This window comes from Lissotriton vulgaris, chromosome 6 (assembly GCF_964263255.1).
Source record: "Lissotriton vulgaris chromosome 6, aLisVul1.2, whole genome shotgun sequence".
NCBI lineage: Eukaryota > Metazoa > Chordata > Amphibia > Caudata > Salamandridae > Lissotriton > Lissotriton vulgaris.
In genome coordinates, this window is record NC_141694.1 from 654,925,982 (window position 1) to 654,946,805 (window position 20,824).

Sequence of the window (20,824 nt, forward strand, 5' to 3'; positions counted from 1 at the left end):
GAATCACGGGTCTCTATAGAAATACACTCCTCAGTAATCTATTCACTCATGGCACTAATCCCTCCAGCAAGGGGTTCCTTGAAACTGTAAGCGTAGTCCACCGAGATCTTGGGTAGGGACTGCTAGGCCCAAAACAAAAATAATTCTTAAAAAAAATCCAAGATTTAAAGCAGGCTCATCTGCTGTAGGATTCACTTTCCTATCCCCCAGTATCTCAAAATTTCACTAATGACGGAAGTCCGGTTTCATTGTTGCTGTGTGACGTAATTGCTGTCTGAGTACTGTCACTTCAGCATAGATTGAAGATTCGCCCTCTCAAAAGCCAACGCCACAACTGGAGACAGGCAAGATTCTATGTTGGAAAGGCGTACCTTTCAGGGGGTATGGGTACAGAGGGAGAACCTAAGATACCCTTCCCACCATCTGGGGTCGTTACCCTGGCACCACCAGAAGCACCTCCACCTGATTTTACAGTTTTCTTGCCAAGTACCCTTGATATAAGGATTATGGGAAGAAAAGAATGCATTAATACCCTCTGCCACTGAAACAACAGTGTGTCCACCTTCCACACTTCTGAGCAAAAGATTAGAGTACAGCAGCAGAGCATTCTCCCTACATGTAAACAGTTCTGTCCTTGGTTCTCCAAAAATCTATTTGCTGAAAAAACCCTTTGGGAAATGGCAAAGAGCCACAGGAGGAAAAAGCTCTGCTGGGGTGCTCTGCAGGCCAATTTTTTCTCCCATGAAGATGCACTACAGGCCTAAAGAGGAGCGTGTCCTCTGCCCACAAGCTTATCTCTTTGCCCAGCATCCTCCATCCTCGCACTTGTGACTGGTTGTGGTGTCCGTCCTAACTTTTAAACTGTGCTGTTTCAGGACCGGAGTAAAATGTTCTAAGACCTTCAGTTCTGCTTTTAACTCCTCCCAATTCGAGCATCTGCTCCTCTGAGTCGCGGACCATTTTCCCTTGGTAGTCTGTTCCCCTAGCATTACTCTCCAACATTTCCCACTCACATCTATTACAGTCTGTGGGGGTCCCCAGAGGAAGACCTCTATCCAAATTCTGCTGGTTTAACCAACACTGAGTGACTGAACCACATCTGATGATACTGGAACTGCTTCTGATTATACTGGAACCACCTGATCGTTTTCTGTGCCTCTGGTATCCACAACCTCAACAGGTGATGAACTAACCGGTATAGATGCAGCCTAGCCCACTGAAGAACTACCACTGTCCAAGCCATCAGCCCCTGTATCCTCAACCAGTGCTGGGCTGTTGAAGCCCCCATTGACAGGAAGGAGGAGAACTATACCACTAGCTTGTCCTTGCCACAGTTCCCTCACACCAATTCTAAGATAAGCTCCTACAAACTGGAGATTCTGTGTTGGTACTAGATTGGATGGCTTTAGGTTCAACAAGCATCTGTTCTCCCTCAGCAGGACACACACGTCCTTCCCTTGCTGGCCGACAGTAAAGAAGATGGAGATAGCCAGTGGTCCAAGAAAGGGAAGATCTGAATTCCTTTTGGCTAGATTAGACCTACCAAAGGCGCCAAAACATTGGTGAACACCCTCCGTATCGGGAATATAAAGAGGAGTACTTGAGACGGAAAATGTCTGTCTTAGATACAACATTTTAGGAATTGTGGGGACCCTTAGTGGACCGTTGCATACACGTATGCATATAACGGCTCCAAAGACTCAAGGTAATCTCCTCTCCTCAAGCAAGGCAAACTTTTTTTGCAGTTACATTGTCTTGAACCTTATGTGGGGAATGTGGTTGTGACTTTTTTCAGGTCCAAGACTGGCTTGTATTTGCCCGATGCCTGCTGCACTAGAAATAACATTGAATAGAATCAATCTCCCTTTTGCGATGGCTGGACTGATGTTATTGCAGTTTTTGTCTACCAATTTCTGGATTCCTACCCAGACTTCCTGACTCTTCTGCAGACTGTTTATCAAAGGACTTACCAGAAAACAGTTTCCAGGTGTATTCTGAAAACCTATGCGATTTCCTTGATGAATAATCTTCAAGACCCACTGATATTTTATCGACCGTGTCCATTTTTCAAGGAGAAAAAAAACTCAGCCTCCCCCTTCCAGCAACGGATGTTTCTGACCAGTATAGTCATGCTTTGGATGGAGACGAAGTGGAAGTTGATATTGCTGTAAATTGTGTCTTTGACTTCTCCCCTGTCTCCTCCTCGGAAATGGCTGGGTGATTCCCTTCGACTGAAATGATGGGCTGGATACTTTTCTGGCAGCAAAAAAGTTTCCCTGCCGAGGATTCTTTGCTGGTGTGTAAAAAATTGGGTTATTAGTTAAGAGAGATGGAAACCCACTCAAATGATGAACACAGTCCTTGACATGGTGAAAAACAAGAGTCACGAAATTAACCTGTGCTTAACCCTCTGGTAGCTTCACTCAACAGCAGTCTGGCTTAACTTAGAGGCACGGTGTAAAGGGTTTATACAGCACACAGTCATACAGTGGAAACGCAACACATGAAAAATCTCAACCTCAATAGAATGACACTAAACAATCAAAATCTAATCAGTAGAACCGGATTTATGAGTTTTTGAAGTTGTAGGTAAAAATAGCTCCAGGAAGCACAAAGCGCCACTGGCGGTTATCCGGTTGTGCTGGACCGAGGAAAAGTCCCAAGTTCATATCGACTGTGATGGAGCAGGGGTCGAATACAGCATACAGGTTAATCCTGCTGAAGTTACTTTCTCAAGCCCTGCATGAAGGGTGCCATTTGCTTTGGGGGTGCAGCGAGGAGGAGGTTGAGCTGCGCATATGGTTGTTGCTACAGCATGAAGAGCTTGTCCTCGTGGGTGCTTTGCATTGGTTGGTATTCCTGGATGGTCACTGTTGGTAAGAATAGCAGTTCTTGCTGGAGCTTCGTGTTGGCGGTCATCGAGGACAGTCAAGTCTGAGTGCAAAGAAGCCACCTTTCCATTGTGAGGAGCCCAAAACATATGTATTGTCAACTTTTCTTCAGGAGGAGCTCTTACTGATTTCAGCCAAGGGTCCAGGACCTGGGGTAGGGACCGCTTTGGGATTAGGACTCACTAAAGCAGAGGCCAGCAGCCGGGCTCGGGCAGGCCCAGGGATGTTTATTTGGTGCTGAGGAGTTGCAGGAATGCCTCCGGAAGCTTATTGTGTCTGTGTAGCTCACACCGAACGTCAACCAACTGACCTTTAGAGCCACTCTATGTATTCCTGGTGCTAGTCTTTTTGTGAGGGAATTCCCTGACGTACCCCCAAAACTGGTTCTGGTTAGTTCTAAAACTCGGTTGGTCTTCATACCATCTAGGGTGACAAAGGCATGGGCAGGCCTGGCGTTGGGTTCCTTTGTGCGTGCCGCAGCCAGGGCCCTCTGAAGTGTACTCTGGGCAGGGTACAGCTGCTTCCCAGCCATCCTATCAGGAAGACCCACTACCCTCGCACCTATACCTTCTTTGTTTCCATGTCTGGGAAGAATACACAACCCACTACAGTAGAGCCATTCACAATTGTGATCCAGGACACTAGCAGAAAGGCTCAGTTGGTATAGCTAGTGAAATCAAATTTTCTAAAAGTGACATTTTTAGATTAATACCTTAAAATCTGACTTCACAATTAAGGAGGATTTTTTTTTATAACTTTTTATTAAAAACGAAAAAAGACTTTACAGAGAGGAAAAATAAAGCTCAGGTGTGCACATTACATTTCCAACACGAGGCATTGAGCCAGAGTACAGAATCAAATACATCAACATTTAATGCAGGGAGCGTGGAGAGTCCCGTACCTCTGGCACCAATATCGACTATTCCATGTGTTCCAAATCTTACCCCACTTCTTTGGGCAGCCCCATGCCAGATACACAGCTCTTTCTCTAATCATGCACCAGTCGAGGTCTTCCGCCCATTTGGTGACTCGGGCGGTTGACTGGCTCCCCAGAGCTGAGCTATGTTTCGTTTAGCCAACGTCACCCACTGTTTCTGGTATGCATTTAAATCTGTAGGCTCCCACACATTCAACAAGCACCACCGGGCCTCCGGTCGTAGCTCCACCCCCAAGGCTCCCCCCAGCTCATCATGGATCTTTGTCCAATACAACTGTATCTCGACACAATGCCAGAGAGTATGCATTAGAGTGCCGACTTCCCCACACTTTCTCCTGCACTCTTCGCTTACAGCTCGTCCCATTCGTACCAAACGGGTCCAGTTATATAGGATCTATGAAGTATTTTCAGTTGCACCAGTCGAAACCGCATCTGTATGGCAACTACCTTTGGGGAGGAGACCGCCTCCGCCCAATACTCATCATCTAGTTCTAACCCATCCGCACTCCATTGAGCTCTAAGCGGCACCAGTGGATTTTCCATGTTATTGAAAAGTGTCCTGTATATCAGGGAAATGGTTTTTTGGGGAATAAATCCGTCCAGTACTCGGTCCTCCAGGGGCGATGTCTCCGGGAGCACCGTACCTTTAGGGATGTGAGTGAGGAGGGCATGCCTCACATGTCGATATCGATAATATTCGTTATTGTGTAAACTATATTGTAAGGAGGATTTTAAATGATAATTTGTTTGAGTGTCAATACCATACCTCTATCTGCTCCCAGTGTGAAGTTCACACTTATTAAGTGTAATAATGTAACCCAGCATTAGCCTATGGAAGATAAAGCCTTTCAGCAGTAAAAAACTACTTTAGGAATCTTTCACTACTAGGACATGTAAAACTTACATGTACATTTTTTTTTTTTTACATTTTATTCACAGCTGTTCAGTACACATGTATACAGTTACATATCAATACATATATTCATCAGCCAATTTTTCCGGTTTTCTCCCCATTACGGTCTTCCCTGAATCTCAGAGTGAACATAGGAGGTTTGAGCAATGCAGCGACCATTAGAACTTCTTCGAATATCTAGGCCTATTACATATGTTCTGTAATAACGAGGATCCATAACCTCCCCATAACATTGTCCTGACGTGCAACAGGAAGAAGACAAAATGAAAAGTGAGAAAAAAAAACCAGCAACACCTGGTGGTAGCGGAACCCTCCCTAAGCTAATGCCAGCCGACCATGTCCAGTATATTCACCTGGCATGCCCCAAGTTCAGATAGTCTGTGTGCTTCTTTGGGTACTAACATACCCCGCCCAAAGGAACCCGGTGATGTGTGTACTAATTACACTCTGTCCCCTTTTGCCAGGTCGAAATCCATCTCTTCCAATGTCACCATCATGATCTCCCATTCTTGGGATATAGGATATTTCCTCTGACCTCTGTCCTCCTCCCCTCTAAGGGCCACGCCCTCCGCCCGATCCCATCTCATCACCTCAGATTGCCACAAGGTTCCCCCGGCGGACTGGGGGACTTCCACCTCATCGTCAGCGCTCTGACTGGCAACGGGAGTGCCAAGTCAAGGAATTTCTGCTGTGCCTTCTGTGTTTTGGACCGTCTACGGAACCCCACCAGACAGGGCAGAGCCTCCCCGGGCATCGGTACATGAGTGATCGTACGGAGGGCTTGTCATATCTCCGTCCAGTACTCCTGTATGCGTATGCAGGACCAGACCATGTGGAGGAACCCAGCCTCCTCCTCTCCACACCGTGGACAACTGTGGGGGGAGTTCAGGAACATTCTGTGTAGCCTCTGAGGTGTCAGATAGGCTCTGTGCAAGACCATCACCTGAATAAATCTGAATTTAACATTCCGCGAAACCCCCCGAGGGTGTTCCAGAATAGTCTACCAGTTTTTATCTGTCAGTAACGTATCTGTGTCTTGAGCCCAGATGTCCCTAAGTGTCGTGAGCGGGATTGCTGCGTGTGTTCGGATCCCCGTGTACAGCCAGCGTACTAATGTCCCCCTGCTCCCATGTAGTATAATAAATGAACCAGCTCATTCTGCACAGGTCGGGTGCGCTGTGGAGCCCAAACGGTTCTAATGTAGTGTGTGACAGTGGCGTGAGGCAAGTAAAGTCTGGGAGGGGCGCCTGTATTCTGTATAAAGGTGTCATGATCCATTAGGTTGCCGTCCCCAGAGAAGGCGCCTACCTCTGCTATCCCGGCCGTCGACCAAGGGCGCAGCACCCGTTCCGTGAGCCTACCCTGTGGCCTTGGGATTCCCAATAGGGGGACGTTCACTGCATAAGATACCGTTGGGCGGTGTATGAGAGGGCTCTCCTCCAGCACTGCAGGGCCGTGCGCAGAAGCGGGTGACAATTTGGGGGAATACGACTCCTTGGTAACAGCAGGGTGTGTAGCTCTCCTCGTCCGAGTCTTTCCGGTGTGAAGTCAATCCCGTGGAGATTCCTACCTGCTTTCCAGTAGGAAAGCCACTGGAGTTGACTGGCATAGTAATTTCCCCTGAAATCTGGGGCTCCTAGACCTCCCAGTCTGGTCCCCAGTTGAAGCTTACGCAGGATAATCCAATCTTACCTGTACATGTCCTACTTTTCAAATGCCATGTATCCTGCCCTATGAGCCTTAAGGCCTACATTATGGGTCACTATTAAACATATTAAAAAGGAAGTTTTAAGCCCGATAAAAGATTTCTTTTGACAGCTCAAATTAGTAGGTTAAAAGTACTTCAGGCTGCAGTAGCAATGAGTGTTGCAGCCCACAGATAGCATTTAATTTACAGGCCCTTGGTATGCTCTGTACCATATACTAGGGACTTATAGGCAAATTAAATAAACCAATGCGGATATATACCAATTTTACTGTGTTGAAAGGAGCAGCACAAGCATGTTACCTCTGGGTAACAGGGTTAAAGTGCACTGAGTTAAAAAATGGGGCTCAGCACATAGACAAAAAAAAATCGGAGGTGAACTTGCAGTAAGGGCAAATTTCCAACAATGCCAAATTTACATTTTTGTGCCTTCCAAGTTTGCTCGTTTAATTGTAACCTGGATAACACTTGACCTACTGTGTCATTGTGCTCTTCGTCATTACTTCCATAAATTAATATGACATCTTGGTAGATATTGCTGCAGTTCCTTCCTTCTACGATTTCCCCCAATGCTGATTAAAAAGCAAAGGATGCTGATATCAAGCTTGTTTCCTTTCCAGTTAAAGAATTGGCTTGGTAGTTTGGTCTGCCCTGTTCCCATGATGCACTGGGCCAGGGACAGACTAATTTGCATGTAGCCAGGTTCTGAGCTGGGATGGTGCAGTGAGCTAAAAAACGGTGATGGATCAAGCCCTGATCTGTTGACTGGGTAGGAGTATTCTGCTTAGTTCGGATGCTCAGTCCATCACCACCCCCTTTTCTGAATCGTTTAGTCCACCACAAGCGTGGAAGGGTATGCTCAGATGTGAGTCCCTTGCTCACTGCACCATCAGGATTCAAGCAAGCCGGGCCGAAGACGGCTGTAATGCCAGAAACCGGTCCCCGGAAGCTTGTTTCCTTTCCAGTTAAAGAATTGGCTTGGTAGTTTGGTCTGCCCTGTTCCCATGATGCACTGGGCCAGGGACAGACTAATTTGCATGTAGCCAGGTTCTGAGCTGGGATGATGCAGTGAGCTAAAAAACAGTGATGGATCAAGCCCTGATCTGTTGACTGGGTAGGAGTGTTCTGCTTAGTTCGGATGCTCTGTCCATCACCACCCACTTTTCTGAATCGATATTAAGCAAATGGACATCCCCAAAAAAATCAAAAATGCTACCTGGTCACTAGAGTTCTCATGTAGACTTAACTGATGTATGCTGATGCCATGTTTTGAGAAGTAAATATTTTGCCCCGTTATCATAATCATCATGCTTATAATATTGAGGAGAAGATGTTTGTTTCCAATGCATTCTAATTCAATTTGAGAAAACCGGTGCACAACCTTACATCCCCAACCCTGTTTTTGTGCACATAATACCGGGCCAACCATTCTATTGTATCCACAACTTCGATTATTCCATCACCAGTCAGTCGTTTGAATTTATTGATAATGGCTTCCCAAATCACTTTTGGTACATTTGAAACCTTGCTCACTTTCAGCTGATCAACTCTTTTGAATTACATTTTTTGTAAATATTCTTTTAAACATCTGAAATGATCACTGAACACCTTAAAACTCCTCTTTAAAACTAACTTCCTTCTGTTCCTCGGTTGATATTTCAGTCCCATTTAATATCTATCTCAGTGTTTCGGGGACACTAGCATTAGTATGTTGTAGTAGGGCTAGTAGGGCTAAATCTTTTTGATACAACCAGTTTATGAAACAATGATTTTTTGGTTGAGACTTACATTTTTCCTAATCTGTTCATCCCCTTGTATTCTATGACTTCTAGAAAATACCTGATGAGTTTAATTAGTTTTCCTCTATACTCCATAGTTTTAATTTCTGGTTCAAATAGCTTTAGCCTGCCCTTTACCTCATCACACAAAAAATCTTGAGATAATAATGTTACTCATGCACCTGAATGAAGCAACATTCTTAAAATGTGGTGTGTCTTTACACTGTCCAAAGGTATTTTCCTCTTTGACCCACAACTTGTATGATTATTTCTTCACTTTCTGTGCTCACTTCATTTACTTATATAAATACTTTCCTGCTTCTTCGAATTTTTTTTTTGTGTGGATTTTTTTGTAGTTACCACCTACGTCCACCTTGTTTACACAAAAACATCCAAGTCGGAGAGAACACCCTACTGCCCTACAACTATAGCATTTAGCTTGAAGCATTTGTACTTGTGCGTTTTTTGGTTTAGGTCTAACTGTCTGTATACTCTCCTTGCTAACTGTTTCTTTTTAACTCCTTCACACATGAGATGCAGTGTACTGATTTCTTCGCTATTAACAATACTTTACTGAGTGATGGATCCTCCCTTTGTCACAATTCCTCCGTTGACTTCTTTATGTTACACCATAACTTACATTGATCTTTTATTCTTTCTTGCATTGCGTTACAAGACTTCCAAGATGCCTCGGACGTCCTTAAGTCAGTTCTGTATTCCTCTTCTGATTCTTCATTCTTTCACCAAAACAGAACCTCTCTAAAATCGTGCTTACTTTTGGTAATGTAGATCTAGTTTCTTTCTGCAAATGTCATGTTTGTTCAGTTACTCCACTGGTTTTAATGTAAGCCAGCACACCTGGCTTTGTACCCGATGTAGCTTGGATTACAGTAATCCTAATACTTAGTTCCTCTTTGTAGATTAATGAAGTTTGATACTCCAGACTTATTGTCTTTTTTTTCCAGTTCATAGATACATACATATTCCCTTACTGTAGATTGTGGGGCACCAGCATCCACTTCACTGTGATTTGTAGCTCCATATGTTGCACTTACTGTAGTGTGATCACTTTCTTGAAGCTGAGGTGGCATTGCGTTTATGTAGGTAACTTACCATATTCTGTCTATGAGCTTGCGCAGCTTTGGGTCGAACAGATGCACTATGAAAGCCGTTGTCTTAAGTATACCATATACACTTAGTGGTGAGAGTTCTTTTCAATAATATGGCCACCAGTGCGACCTGATTTTTCTGTGTGATGACGTGCAAAGAGGTATACCAGTGAGCGGTGGTTCCTCCTGAAACATTATGTGTTTACTATGCAGATCTCAGTCTTTGTTCTGAAGTGTGTGATGGAGACGGTGCTCACTAACTTCTTGAAGAGCCACCTTGTCCCACCAATAACTTAACTGTTGGAGTCGCTAATTTCAAAGAATGCGATGAGCTGTAAAACTCTTCTTCGAAGTAGTCGTTTCCATTACTAGAAAATGCTGCTTCTCACATTCAGCAATGCAGATGTTCTCCCATCAGGAAGTGCAGATCTCTCCATTCCAATTTTAGCTGTGAACTTCTTGGGGTATAATGAGAGGTAGCGCTCCCCTGACAGTATGAACTGCACTGTAAGAACTGTTGCACTGATGCTAGGCTGGATCTCTCCGATGTTTGTATCCATAGCATGTATCTACATGTCCGTACTTGCCTCTTTCTTAACGACTGATGATGCCTGTGAACACTGATGCATATGTTTTTACCTTTGTGACAAAATGATAAATGAAGATTTAAAAAAACAAACTTCTTGAGGTAGGTGTTTTAGAAGGGGAGATCTCTGAAATAGGTTTAAATGCTTACTTTAGGTTTAAATGCTTACTTTACGTAGAAAGATTAAGGTGTTTAAATTTCTCACTGTTTTCCAACCTGTCTCTTAGTGTCAAAGCAGTCACAGGGTTGATAAGAAACCAATGTTTACCTAATTTGCCTAGTATTTACAGGCCTATCTCCCTGTTGCCTGCAGTCTCTGAAATCCTGGAGAAATCAGTCGTCAGGTAACTTTTTTTTTTTTTAAATCTGGAGTCTAACCATCTTCTTCATTTTAGTCAATCCGGCTTTAGGAAGAATTTAAGTACTGAGACGACCCTCCTCGAGGTGGCAGAGTAAATCAAAGGCACGTTGGATGTCAAGGTCAAGGCAGTGTTGATTTGACTAGATCTGTCTGCTGCCTTTGATACGGTTCCCCACTCCTGCTTGCTGGATTGCTTCTCCAGAATTGGAGTGAAGAGTCTGGCCCTTAGGTGGCTGACCTTCTTAGACAACAGAGAACAGGAGATCTGGCTTCCTCTGTTTTCTTCCGGCAGTAGGGCAGTCTCAGTTGGGGTCCTGCAGGGCTCGGCCCAACTCTGTTTTATGTCTATCTTACCCGCTTGCTTCGCTACTTGAGTCTTTTGGTGCAAAGATTGTACCATATCCAGATGATACGCAGATTCTCTTCTCTGTTAAAGATGGGGAGGATCTGGCGTTCAACTCCATTTAATCGTGCCTAACTGCCATGTTTGTCTGGTTGCATCAGAAACAACTGATGTGCAATACAGACAAAACTGAAATACTCTTTTTTTGGCCCTACGGTACCTACCACCTGGTCGGCATGTTGGCCTGTTGGCTCTGTTCTGCCTGCATCTTTCACAGACACAGCCATGAATATGGGAGTTAAGTTTGACAATCGCTTATCTTTCCAACCCCAGATCGTTATTATGACTGGAATGTGTTTTAGTATCTTGCAGGCTCTGAAAAACATTTTATTCTTTCCGGACAGGAAAGCAGTTATCCAGGCTCTGAGAACATCTTGCCTAATGCCTTATACCTCGGTCTTCCGGAGTGCGCCATCCACAAACTTCAAATGGTACAAAACGGCGTGGCACGACTTAAACTGAATTTGCCGAGGAGGACTTGGATTTCTAGGCATCTTTCTTCCATGCACTGGAAACCAGTAAGGAAGAGAATTTTTTTTAAAACACGGGTGTTGATTTTTCGTTTTTTGCCCAATATTAGTCCGTTACCTTGCCTTCTGTCTCCTTTTTAGGTCGCGCACCTGCGATACAGGGTGAAAGCCCTGTCCCAGCGCAAGACCTATTGCTGTCGGCTCTGCTTACAAGGAGCCAAAAGGGAGACAAAAGATGGGCACGCGCAGCATGCCGGAATCGGATCAGGTCGCACGCGTGAACACGCGCTCCGATTCCGGCATGCTGTTCCCATACACAACACACACAGACACACCAGCACCAGCCCGACCAAGCAACCCCCCCCCCCCCCCCCCGCCGCCAAGAGGAAACGTGGGTAAAGTGGGCACCCAGAAAGCTCCGGAAATAAACGTTGACACTGCCTTTATCGGCACAACCACTTACTGCCCGCTCAGTCGTGCACCCAACAAACGGAGAATCCCCCACTCACTGGTCTGCGGGGGGGGGGGGGGGGAACTGCTTCTCTGCCAGCATGATGCGGGGCTCTCCCCTTACTCATGGGAGCCCCGCACTGCTATCTGGCGCTCTTCACTCGGGGCCCCTCCAGAGACCCGGGACTTCAGCTCTCGCAGATACCCCCGCCGCCACTGGACACGAGCCACAGGTACCGCGCATGCGTGAGCCTTCCCAGGTCTCCCCTTTCCCCGCCCTGACAATACGGATTGTTGATAGAGAAGAGGGGGATTATGTTTTTCACTGAACTGGTCGCCATAACAGACTTCGGGTGGGGTGGGGATTCAGGGGTGGGATGACAGCGGTTCGTAGTTGGACAGATCCAGACGCACCCAAAAGGTAAAAATAGTCCTCACATTCTTAATCGAAAGCGTTTATCGCATTTCGTTTCTCTTCATTTTGTCTTGTCTGTCGGAGTGTTTTGAGGCGGGAGCGCTGAAGTAATAATGTGTGCTGCTCGTCTCAATTACAAGCACATTTTGCAATTGTTCAGCAGTCTAGAAAGTAATATTCCTTCAGGGTTTGTGCCTTCTGCAGTTTGGGGGTTGTCGCATTGATACTTGTTTTGTTTCTGAAATTTCCTTTTCCGTTGGTCAGATTGTAACTTTGTCCTGGACCTTTTTTCTTTTAAAATACTGGGCCGTTTTGGGACTGACTGGATTTAAGGTCCATTTTGTGAATTTCGGATTTATCCGATGCGGATAGGAAGTTCAGATATAAATACATCATGCGATCACTTAGTGAAAACAGTGCGACAGTGGCACGGAATGACATGCGATTAGTTAATACAGTGTATGAGCAAGTATCGAAGAACGGGACAGGTCCACATTGTAGGAGGAAGTGACACGGCGTGTCATGTTCCACGCATTGTCCACAAGATTAGCGCAGCCTGCGGAACATCCGCGAGCTCCGGCTAGTAAAAATTGTAACAGCACGTGACATGTTTGTTTCAAGCCATTGTTTTGTGTTGGGTGGACCGGGCTGCGGAGATGGCAGTGTAATTAAGCTTTTCCGCCAGGTAATTTATGCTGAGTGCCTTTTCTATGATAAAAGGCACTATGTAAATGTAACCACTCTGCCTTTTTTAGTTTATAGAAGTTAAACCAAAAACACAGGCTATAAACTAAGTAAATCTAGTTTTAGGAATCAGTTGAATTTATGAAGCGACAAAGAGATTATGAAGTGACAAAGACATCTAAAATATATTAAAGTGTTTGTCAAATTGATGAAAAGTGAGCGCTACATAAATGCAAATGATTAGAGTTGCAGATGTTCAGATTATAAACTGTCTTCTAATAAATCTTACATTCAAAAATGTGAAAGGTAAGGCCAGTATTTTTGGCCAACGTTAGGCTAGTCAATGTGTGACTTTCCAAAACTGATCTTGTCCAAGGTCAGCCCAGCAAAGCTCTTTCAAAGTGGGCTACAGCTTTTGTGAGATGCTGTACAAAGCGAAGCCCAGCTGTGCTGACGTAAAATAGTATGTGAACTGCGCAAGTGTAGTTGCACCATGAATAGCACTTGTGCAGCATTCCTGAAATGAGGTAAACTGTGGCTGCTCATAGCAGTTTGTGTGTAGTGTGAAGGAGTAAAAATGTCCCAGGCCTAACTCTGCTTTACTGACGTAAAGTAAGCTCAGCTTTACAGACCTGCCTATTTTCAGGACAAACTGTGTCCAGGTGTTCTAAAGTTTAGTCTGCATATTGAGTTAATATACCCTACAACTGTATGCAGCTACACCTATATTTCAGCCTGTGGCGTCTGTTAAATGCATCACTGCTCATATGTTACACTTGTTTTCTTATGACTCATTTTTGCACTTTTCTTGAAGCAGACATTATTTCATAGGGATTTTTCCACAAAGTAACTTCAACAGCCGCTGATTTGAGAGCAGCAAAATAATTTACCACAGCCTGGTCAATGAAATCAATTAAAAAAAGAATCCAACACGAGAGTCTTCTCTATTTAACGTCTAATGTATTGATTTTCAGTCTATCAATAGTCACACCCATAGTATAAATTGAACACCACAGTCCTGGAGGACTTTTTTTATACACTATAGACGTGCTTCACAAATACAACCTCACACATACAACCTCACACACACAACTTCACACACACACAACCACACCGTCAGTGCACACTTTCACCGGCACAAACACCACCAGCCGGCAGTGCACGCTTTCACCAGGCACAAACACCACCAGCCGTCAGGGCACGCTTTCACCAGGCACAAACGCCACCAGCCGTCAGGGCACGCTTTCACCAGGCACAAACGCCACCAGCCGGCAGTACACGCTTTCACCAGGCACAAACACCACCAGCCGTCAGGGCACGCTTTCACCAGGCACAAACACCACCAGCCGTCAGTGCACGCTTCCACCAGGCACACACGCACCACCAGCCGTCAGTGCACGTTTTCACCAGGCACACACGCACCACCAGCCGTCAGTGCACGCTTCCACCAGGCACACACGCACCACCAGCCGTCGGTGCACGTTTTCACCAGGCACACACCACCAGCCGCCAGTGTACGCTTCCACCAGGCACACACACCACCAGCCGGCAGTGCACAATTTCTGCAGGCACACACACCTACAGCATTCAGTGCACACATCAATTGTTAACACATCCGCAATTAACTATTGTAGCAATCGCAGTATGGCACTTTACTTTTAAACATATTCATCTAAAGCGCAGCATGCCACCATTGCTACAAAAATAAATACACATTTTTTGCCCTGCAATTTATAGACTTTCGTTGCAATTGGTGTTGCAATAATTAGCAATGCCAAAAGCTTAAACTTGATTAATGCGAGACCTATTGCATTGCAAATGCTTGTTTTAAAATCCTGCCAGGAGCCTCCTGTCCTCGCAGAGTGAGGATGAACAGGATTGGTGGACGCTCTTCTTTCTTAGGGCCGTTTGCATGGAATTCTCTTCCACTGCACCTGAAGCAGGAAAGTTCCGAACTTGCTATTAGGAAAGGGTTAAAAGCTTGGCTATTTACTCTGTAATTTTCTACTTGCTGTTGGACTAGCGCCGGGACACTCCCAGAAGCATCTGTGCGCTTTATAAATCTGTCTTCATCATCATCCTCATCATCAATGTTCACACATCTAGTCTCCAAACAATTTGTCTGTCGTACTTGCCTTTTAAGTACGCTCTTCGTCAGTGCTGAATAGTAATACATCTCTAGTGGCAGAAGACTTGTGTTTGTAACTTAAATAGTTGTGCTATATTAAACGCCTCTGCCTTCACACTCTGCACCCTTCTTTCTCACATCAGTCCTTTGAAGACTCTCATCCATATGCACAAAGCTTTGAACTACTCTGGCCCTTAATATGTGCCCTTTTTTTTAAAAACAAACCTATACACCGGGTTATGTGTTTGTTTCACGAACTCTATCACACATTGGTATTAGATAGATTGGAGTGACAAGAATTATATATTTATAAAACTTCTTTTTAATTAATCTTTTTTTTTTTTTTTTAATAAACTTCTCACAAGTGATTATGTGATTTTTTTTCTCCTTTTCACACTTTTTTTTTATATATATATACATAAATAAACATTGATATTCTTTTACACAATTCCTGCAAAATACTAAACATAGATATATATCTAATTACAATAATTGATATATATTGATACATAAGTCAACAACTGATTATTCATAACCAATACAAAACTAGATCCAACAACGCGTTTCGGCGGTTCGCCTTCATCAGGAGTTTTGTATTCTTTACAGTTGATACTTAAATATAAGAAATGGTGATTCTATGCGAGATAAAGTGAAGCAGTGTTTGGATGGCGACGGCTGGGACGGTCCTGGACAGATTTAGAATCTAAAGCAATAGTCTGTGAGAGGATCTATTTAGGTGGAAATGCAATCCTTTGATTAAACACCACACATCGAGGTGTAGTTAGCGATATGTTCCTGATGTGGGGTTCTGCCAAAGTATACAATTATTTGAGATTAAGGTTAGAGTGTGTGCCGGCTCTGATGGCTGACTTTATGTTCGTGCAGGACGCACTAAAACCAGTGTTAAAAACCGGCCGTCACAGGATCCCGTCTTCACCGAACTGCTACCTCATATGTTACACTTGTTTTCTTATGACCTCATTTTTGCACTTTTCTTGAAGCAGACATTATTTCATAGGGATTTTTCCACAAAGTAACTTCAACAGCCGCTGATTTGAGAGCAGCAAAATAATTTACCACAGCCTGGTCAATGAAATCAATTAAAAAAAGAATCCAACACGAGAGTCTTCTCTATTTAACGTCTAATGTATTGATTTTCAGTCTATCAATAGTCACACCCATAGTATAAATTGAACACCACAGTCCTGGAGGACTTTTTTTATACACTATAGACGTGCTTCACAAATACAACTTCACACATACAACCTCACACACACAACTTCACACACACAACCACACCGTCAGTGCACACTTTCACCGGCACAAACACCACCAGCCGGCAGTGCACGCTTTCACCAGGCACAAACGCCACCAGCTGTCCGGGCACGCTTTCACCAGGCACAAACGCCACCAGCCGTCAGGGCACGCTTTCACCAGGCACAAACACCACCAGCCGGCAGTACACGCTTTCACCAGGCACAAACACCACCATCCGTCAGGGCACGCTTTCACCAGGCACAAACACCACCAGCCGTCAGTGCACGCTTCCACCAGGCACACACGCACCACCAGCCGTCAGTGCACGTTTTCACCAGGCACACACACACCACCAGCCGTCAGTGCACGCTTCCACCAGGCACACACGCACCACCAGCCGTCGGTGCACGTTTTCACCAGGCACACACCACCAGCCGCCAGTGTACGCTTCCACCAGGCACACACACCACCAGCCGGCAGTGCACACTTCCACCAGGCACACACACCACCAGCCATCAGTGCACAATTTCTGCAGGCACACACACCTACAGCATTCAGTGCACACATCAATTGTTAACACATCCACAATTAACTATTGTAGCAATCGCAGTATGGCACTTTACTTTTAAACATATTCATCTAAAGCGCAGCATGCCACCATTGCTACAAAAATAAATACACATTTTTTGCCCTGCAATTTATAGACTTTCGTTGCAATTGGTGTTGTAATAATTAGCAATGCCAAAAGCTTAATCTTGATTAATGCGAGACCTATTGCATTGCAAATGCTTGTTTTAAAATCCTGCCAGGAGCCTCCTGTCCTCGCAGAGTGAGGATGAACAGGATTGGTGGACGCTCTTCTTTCTTAGGGCCGTTTGCATGGAATTCTCTTCCACTGCACCTGAAGCAGGAAAGTTCCGAACTTGCTATTAGGAAAGGGTTAAAAGCTTGGCTATTTACTCTGTAATTTTCTACTTGCTGTTGGACTAGCGCCGGGACACTCCCAGAAGCATCTGTGCGCTTTATAAATCTGTCTTCATCATCATCCTCCTCATCAATGTTCACACATCTAGTCTCCAAACAATTTGTCTGTCGTACTTGCCTTTTAAGTACGCTCTTCGTCAGTACTGAATAGTAATACATCTCTAGTGGCAGAAGACTTGTGTTTGTAACTTAAATAGTTGTGCTATATTAAACGCCTCTGCCTTCACACTCTGCACCCTTCTTTCTCACATCAGTCCTTTGAAGACTCTCATCCATATGCACAAAGCTTTGAACTACTCTGGCCCTTAATATGTGCCCTCCAGGATACATCGGTACACTCCCACTAGAACTCTGCGCTCTTCCCAAGGCCATCTGTCTATAGTGCCTAGGGTTAGGCTGGCTAAAACAGGTGGCAGATACTTCTCTCTTTTGAGGCCCACAAGCCTGAAGTTGACTACCTGCCAAATTGGGCCAAATCAAAAATGAGAGGCCTTTTAGAAACCAACTCGACCTGGCTTTTCACTCTCTGGCTTTGTCACCCTCCCACTAACTTTCTGCTTATCGCCGGGACACTCCATGGGGTAGCTGCGTACTCAAGAAATCCCTCAATTCATTCAGTGATGTATTTTCAGTATTCCAAGTAGCATCATCACCACTTTGCGACCCATTGTTCATTCTTCTGGGCTGGGATAGTAACCATAAATAGCTGTCTGACACGAGTAGAGATGGTGGAGCAAGTTTTAGTCTTTGAACCAGGTAAAAACAGGACTTCGAAGGTAAAGTGCACCGCAGTAGCTGAGGCGTGCAACCGGACTGATTGAAGTACTGCAAAACGAAACTGCAGCAAGACAAGGGTGAATTTAAAAAGACCTTCAGGCGAAGAAAGCAGCCTTATGAGACTTCTATAATTCTGTGGAAAGAGTCATGAATTTTAATCAAGCTTAAAGCATCGGTTGTGAACTGAGGATGCTGGTCAAGGGCATTGTGCCAGCCAGGTAGCCAGACATCAGTGTGCGGATCAAATGGAAGAGAATCGCCAAGGTTTCTTGTCTGAATTAAGTTGAAGATAATTGCCTTTCTTTGTTACTACTGCCCATTTCATACTGTTATTAGAGGTTTGGAAACTCAAATGGTGAAAAAACAGTCGACTAAATGCAAAATTATTATAGTGTCAATTTAAGTCTCAAAAAGCGATATATTTAATGCTTACAAATGCAAGAACAAATAAATAGGTGAACAGACCGATGGATGTTCAGAGGTATAAACGCTCTAAAACCTTAATCCGGAAGCCCTTCGCCCTTGTATGTAAAAAGTTGAAGCGCCTTCAATTAACACTCACAAAATGAATAAAATGCGATAACAAGTGTTGCAAAATATGACATAAATCACCCCCAGATCCCTTTAAAAAGCATTTGAAATATTCTGCAGTATTAGCCATTTCATTTAGTTTTGGTTGTTGATGTGCTTGCAGTTACTTCTGTTATCCGTAAATGGTTATAAAGGTTGTCCTCGTGTGATGCATGAAAACATGGGTGGTTGTGCTTGATTTTAATGCCTTGCATGCCGATCTCACTTTAAAAAAAGACCTATGTTACTCAGATACCTGATTGTAATATAAACCTTATAAACCTTTTTCTTTCTATATAGCTAAATTCTTGCCCCTAAAGACAATGTTGGGACCAAGATATGATGAACAGGTGCCAGAGGAGAATCGTTTCCATCCTAGCATGCTGTCGAACTATTTAAAGAGCCTGAAAGTAAGAACATTGTACTATTTATCACCACTTGGGCCCTGTAGCTATATTAACAGGGATATTTGTGCATTCGAGTTTGCTTGAAGAAATAATAGATTGGTTGTAAGTTTTGCTGGTGTCAGCAATGTGGCGCTGGGGAAGGTTTACATGGCGATCTGTAGGATGTGATCGAGGACGAAGAACCCATTTCAAGTCTGTTTGTTAGATCGTTGCTGAGCAGCTTGAAAAAAGTCAAACGGTACTGTGATGTTTGACTATAAATATTTGTCTTTATTTCATCCTTGCTTCTTGGTGTCATGACTATGTATTTATGCCATGGCAGTGAAAATTAAAGTGATCCACTAAAACATGTAATGTAGAACAATTGTACTAATAAGCACACATTAACACACTTACTACTACAGTGCAAAGGGTAAATCCTAGTTTATTACCACACTATAGTGAATTTCATGTGAGAAAAAACAATTTACAGCTTCACAGATTAGGTGTTATGTTTACTTTACACATGGTACCTTCTCTCCGAAATGTCACAAGGCTTATTCAATGTGATTTTACCTAACTGAACAATTGTAACCCATTGCATCCTGGTTTTAGTTAAGCATCTTTTTACAAAGGGATGGAAATGGGCCGCATAATCCTCTCTAGGCTTTGCTTAGTGTGAGTCATGGCCCCTCTCCACACTGAACAGTGGTAACAAATAACTTATTACACCCTGCACATCTGTGTGCATGTGTGATTTTTTTTTTTTTTTTAATTTTTATTTTGGTTCGGTTTGCTAATAACGTAGCGCTGTTTGATGAATCTTCTTGAAACTTTCCCAAACAGTCTCATCCACCTCAGTTTTTTCCTGGAAAGTGTCAGCATGATCTGTCAAGCAGGGGCCAAGGAGAAGGGGGTGGGGGACCAAAATGCGGTTTCCCCATGCAATTTTCCATAGGAAAATAAGACCCTGCCAAAGCTGTCCACGGCTGAACGGAATTAAACCAAATTTGACATATATTTGGTCTTCATCCAGATAAAAGGCTTTTCGTGATTTGGTGTAGATCCATTTAGTAGATTTGTAAACATTAAGGTTCAAAATATTTGTATATTTCACGCCGTGGAGGATCCATAGAGCCATCAGATCTGGAGAGAAGATCTGACTGAATGCCCCACATTAGGACCCGGAGTCTCCATCTGAGGCTTGAACCGAGTTAGGTGTGCCTATGCTTAGGAGGGCTAATCATACCTTTTAGGTGTAAAGCTTTTTATTGAGGCAAAAACATAGGAGGAAAGGGAACAAGGAGGGTAAGGGTACATACATTACAGATTTAAAATAGCAAAACGAAGATAATAGAGCGCAATGGTGGACAGGGCTACTGCAAAGGAAATGTCGATGAGCAAAATAGAAAGGGCTAAACATGGTTGCCACTGTCAAGCAGGCTAAAAAGTGAAAGGCAGAAAAGCAAGAAGCCAACTCTACTTCCCCCTTGAACCCCTCCCTCCAAACACCCCAACTCACCCCAACTCCCTCCCTCCCCCCGTCCAGTGCTCAGCAATAATGCGTCCTGCCGCCCCACCCCATCCCCCCGCCCCATGAGCCCCCATCCCATATCTTCTTAGTCGGTTGGGACCACTGGAGGTGTCAGTCTCAGGAGTCTAAGGTACCTTGGACAGGTGAGTTCTCTGAATTCTGTGGTCAAGAGCGCGTGAAAGGGTTGCCACAACTCGTCAAATTGCTCCACGTCCCCCGCCACCATAAGCGATAACTTTTCCATACCTAAAACATGCCAGAGCCTGTGTAGCCAGCCCTTGATGGAGGGGACCGTGGTGGTGCGCCAATGAATCAATATGTTCTGAATCGCCGATCCCAGTGCTATTGCTATTTGCCTGCCTTTGCGGGACTTCAGGGGGTACATTAGCCCATTCGGGAGGCCCAGCAGAACATACGCCGGGAAACGTGGCAATTCAATCTCAAAATGAGCATCTATCTCATCAATGATCTCCGTCCAGTATTCCT

The 20,824-nt window shown here is 44.4% G+C and overlaps 1 protein-coding gene across 1 annotated transcript in view; it reads left to right on the forward strand.

The window, feature by feature from the left end:
• The window catches only part of RNGTT (RNA guanylyltransferase and 5'-phosphatase), a 1,829,700-nt gene that overhangs the window by 18,861 nt on the left and 1,790,015 nt on the right, over positions 1-20,824 (forward strand). The window contains exon 2 of the mRNA XM_086926663.1: positions 18,719-18,828. Within this exon, the coding sequence (XP_086782789.1) occupies positions 18,719-18,828 (110 nt within the window). The remainder of the gene's footprint in view (positions 1-18,718; positions 18,829-20,824) is intronic.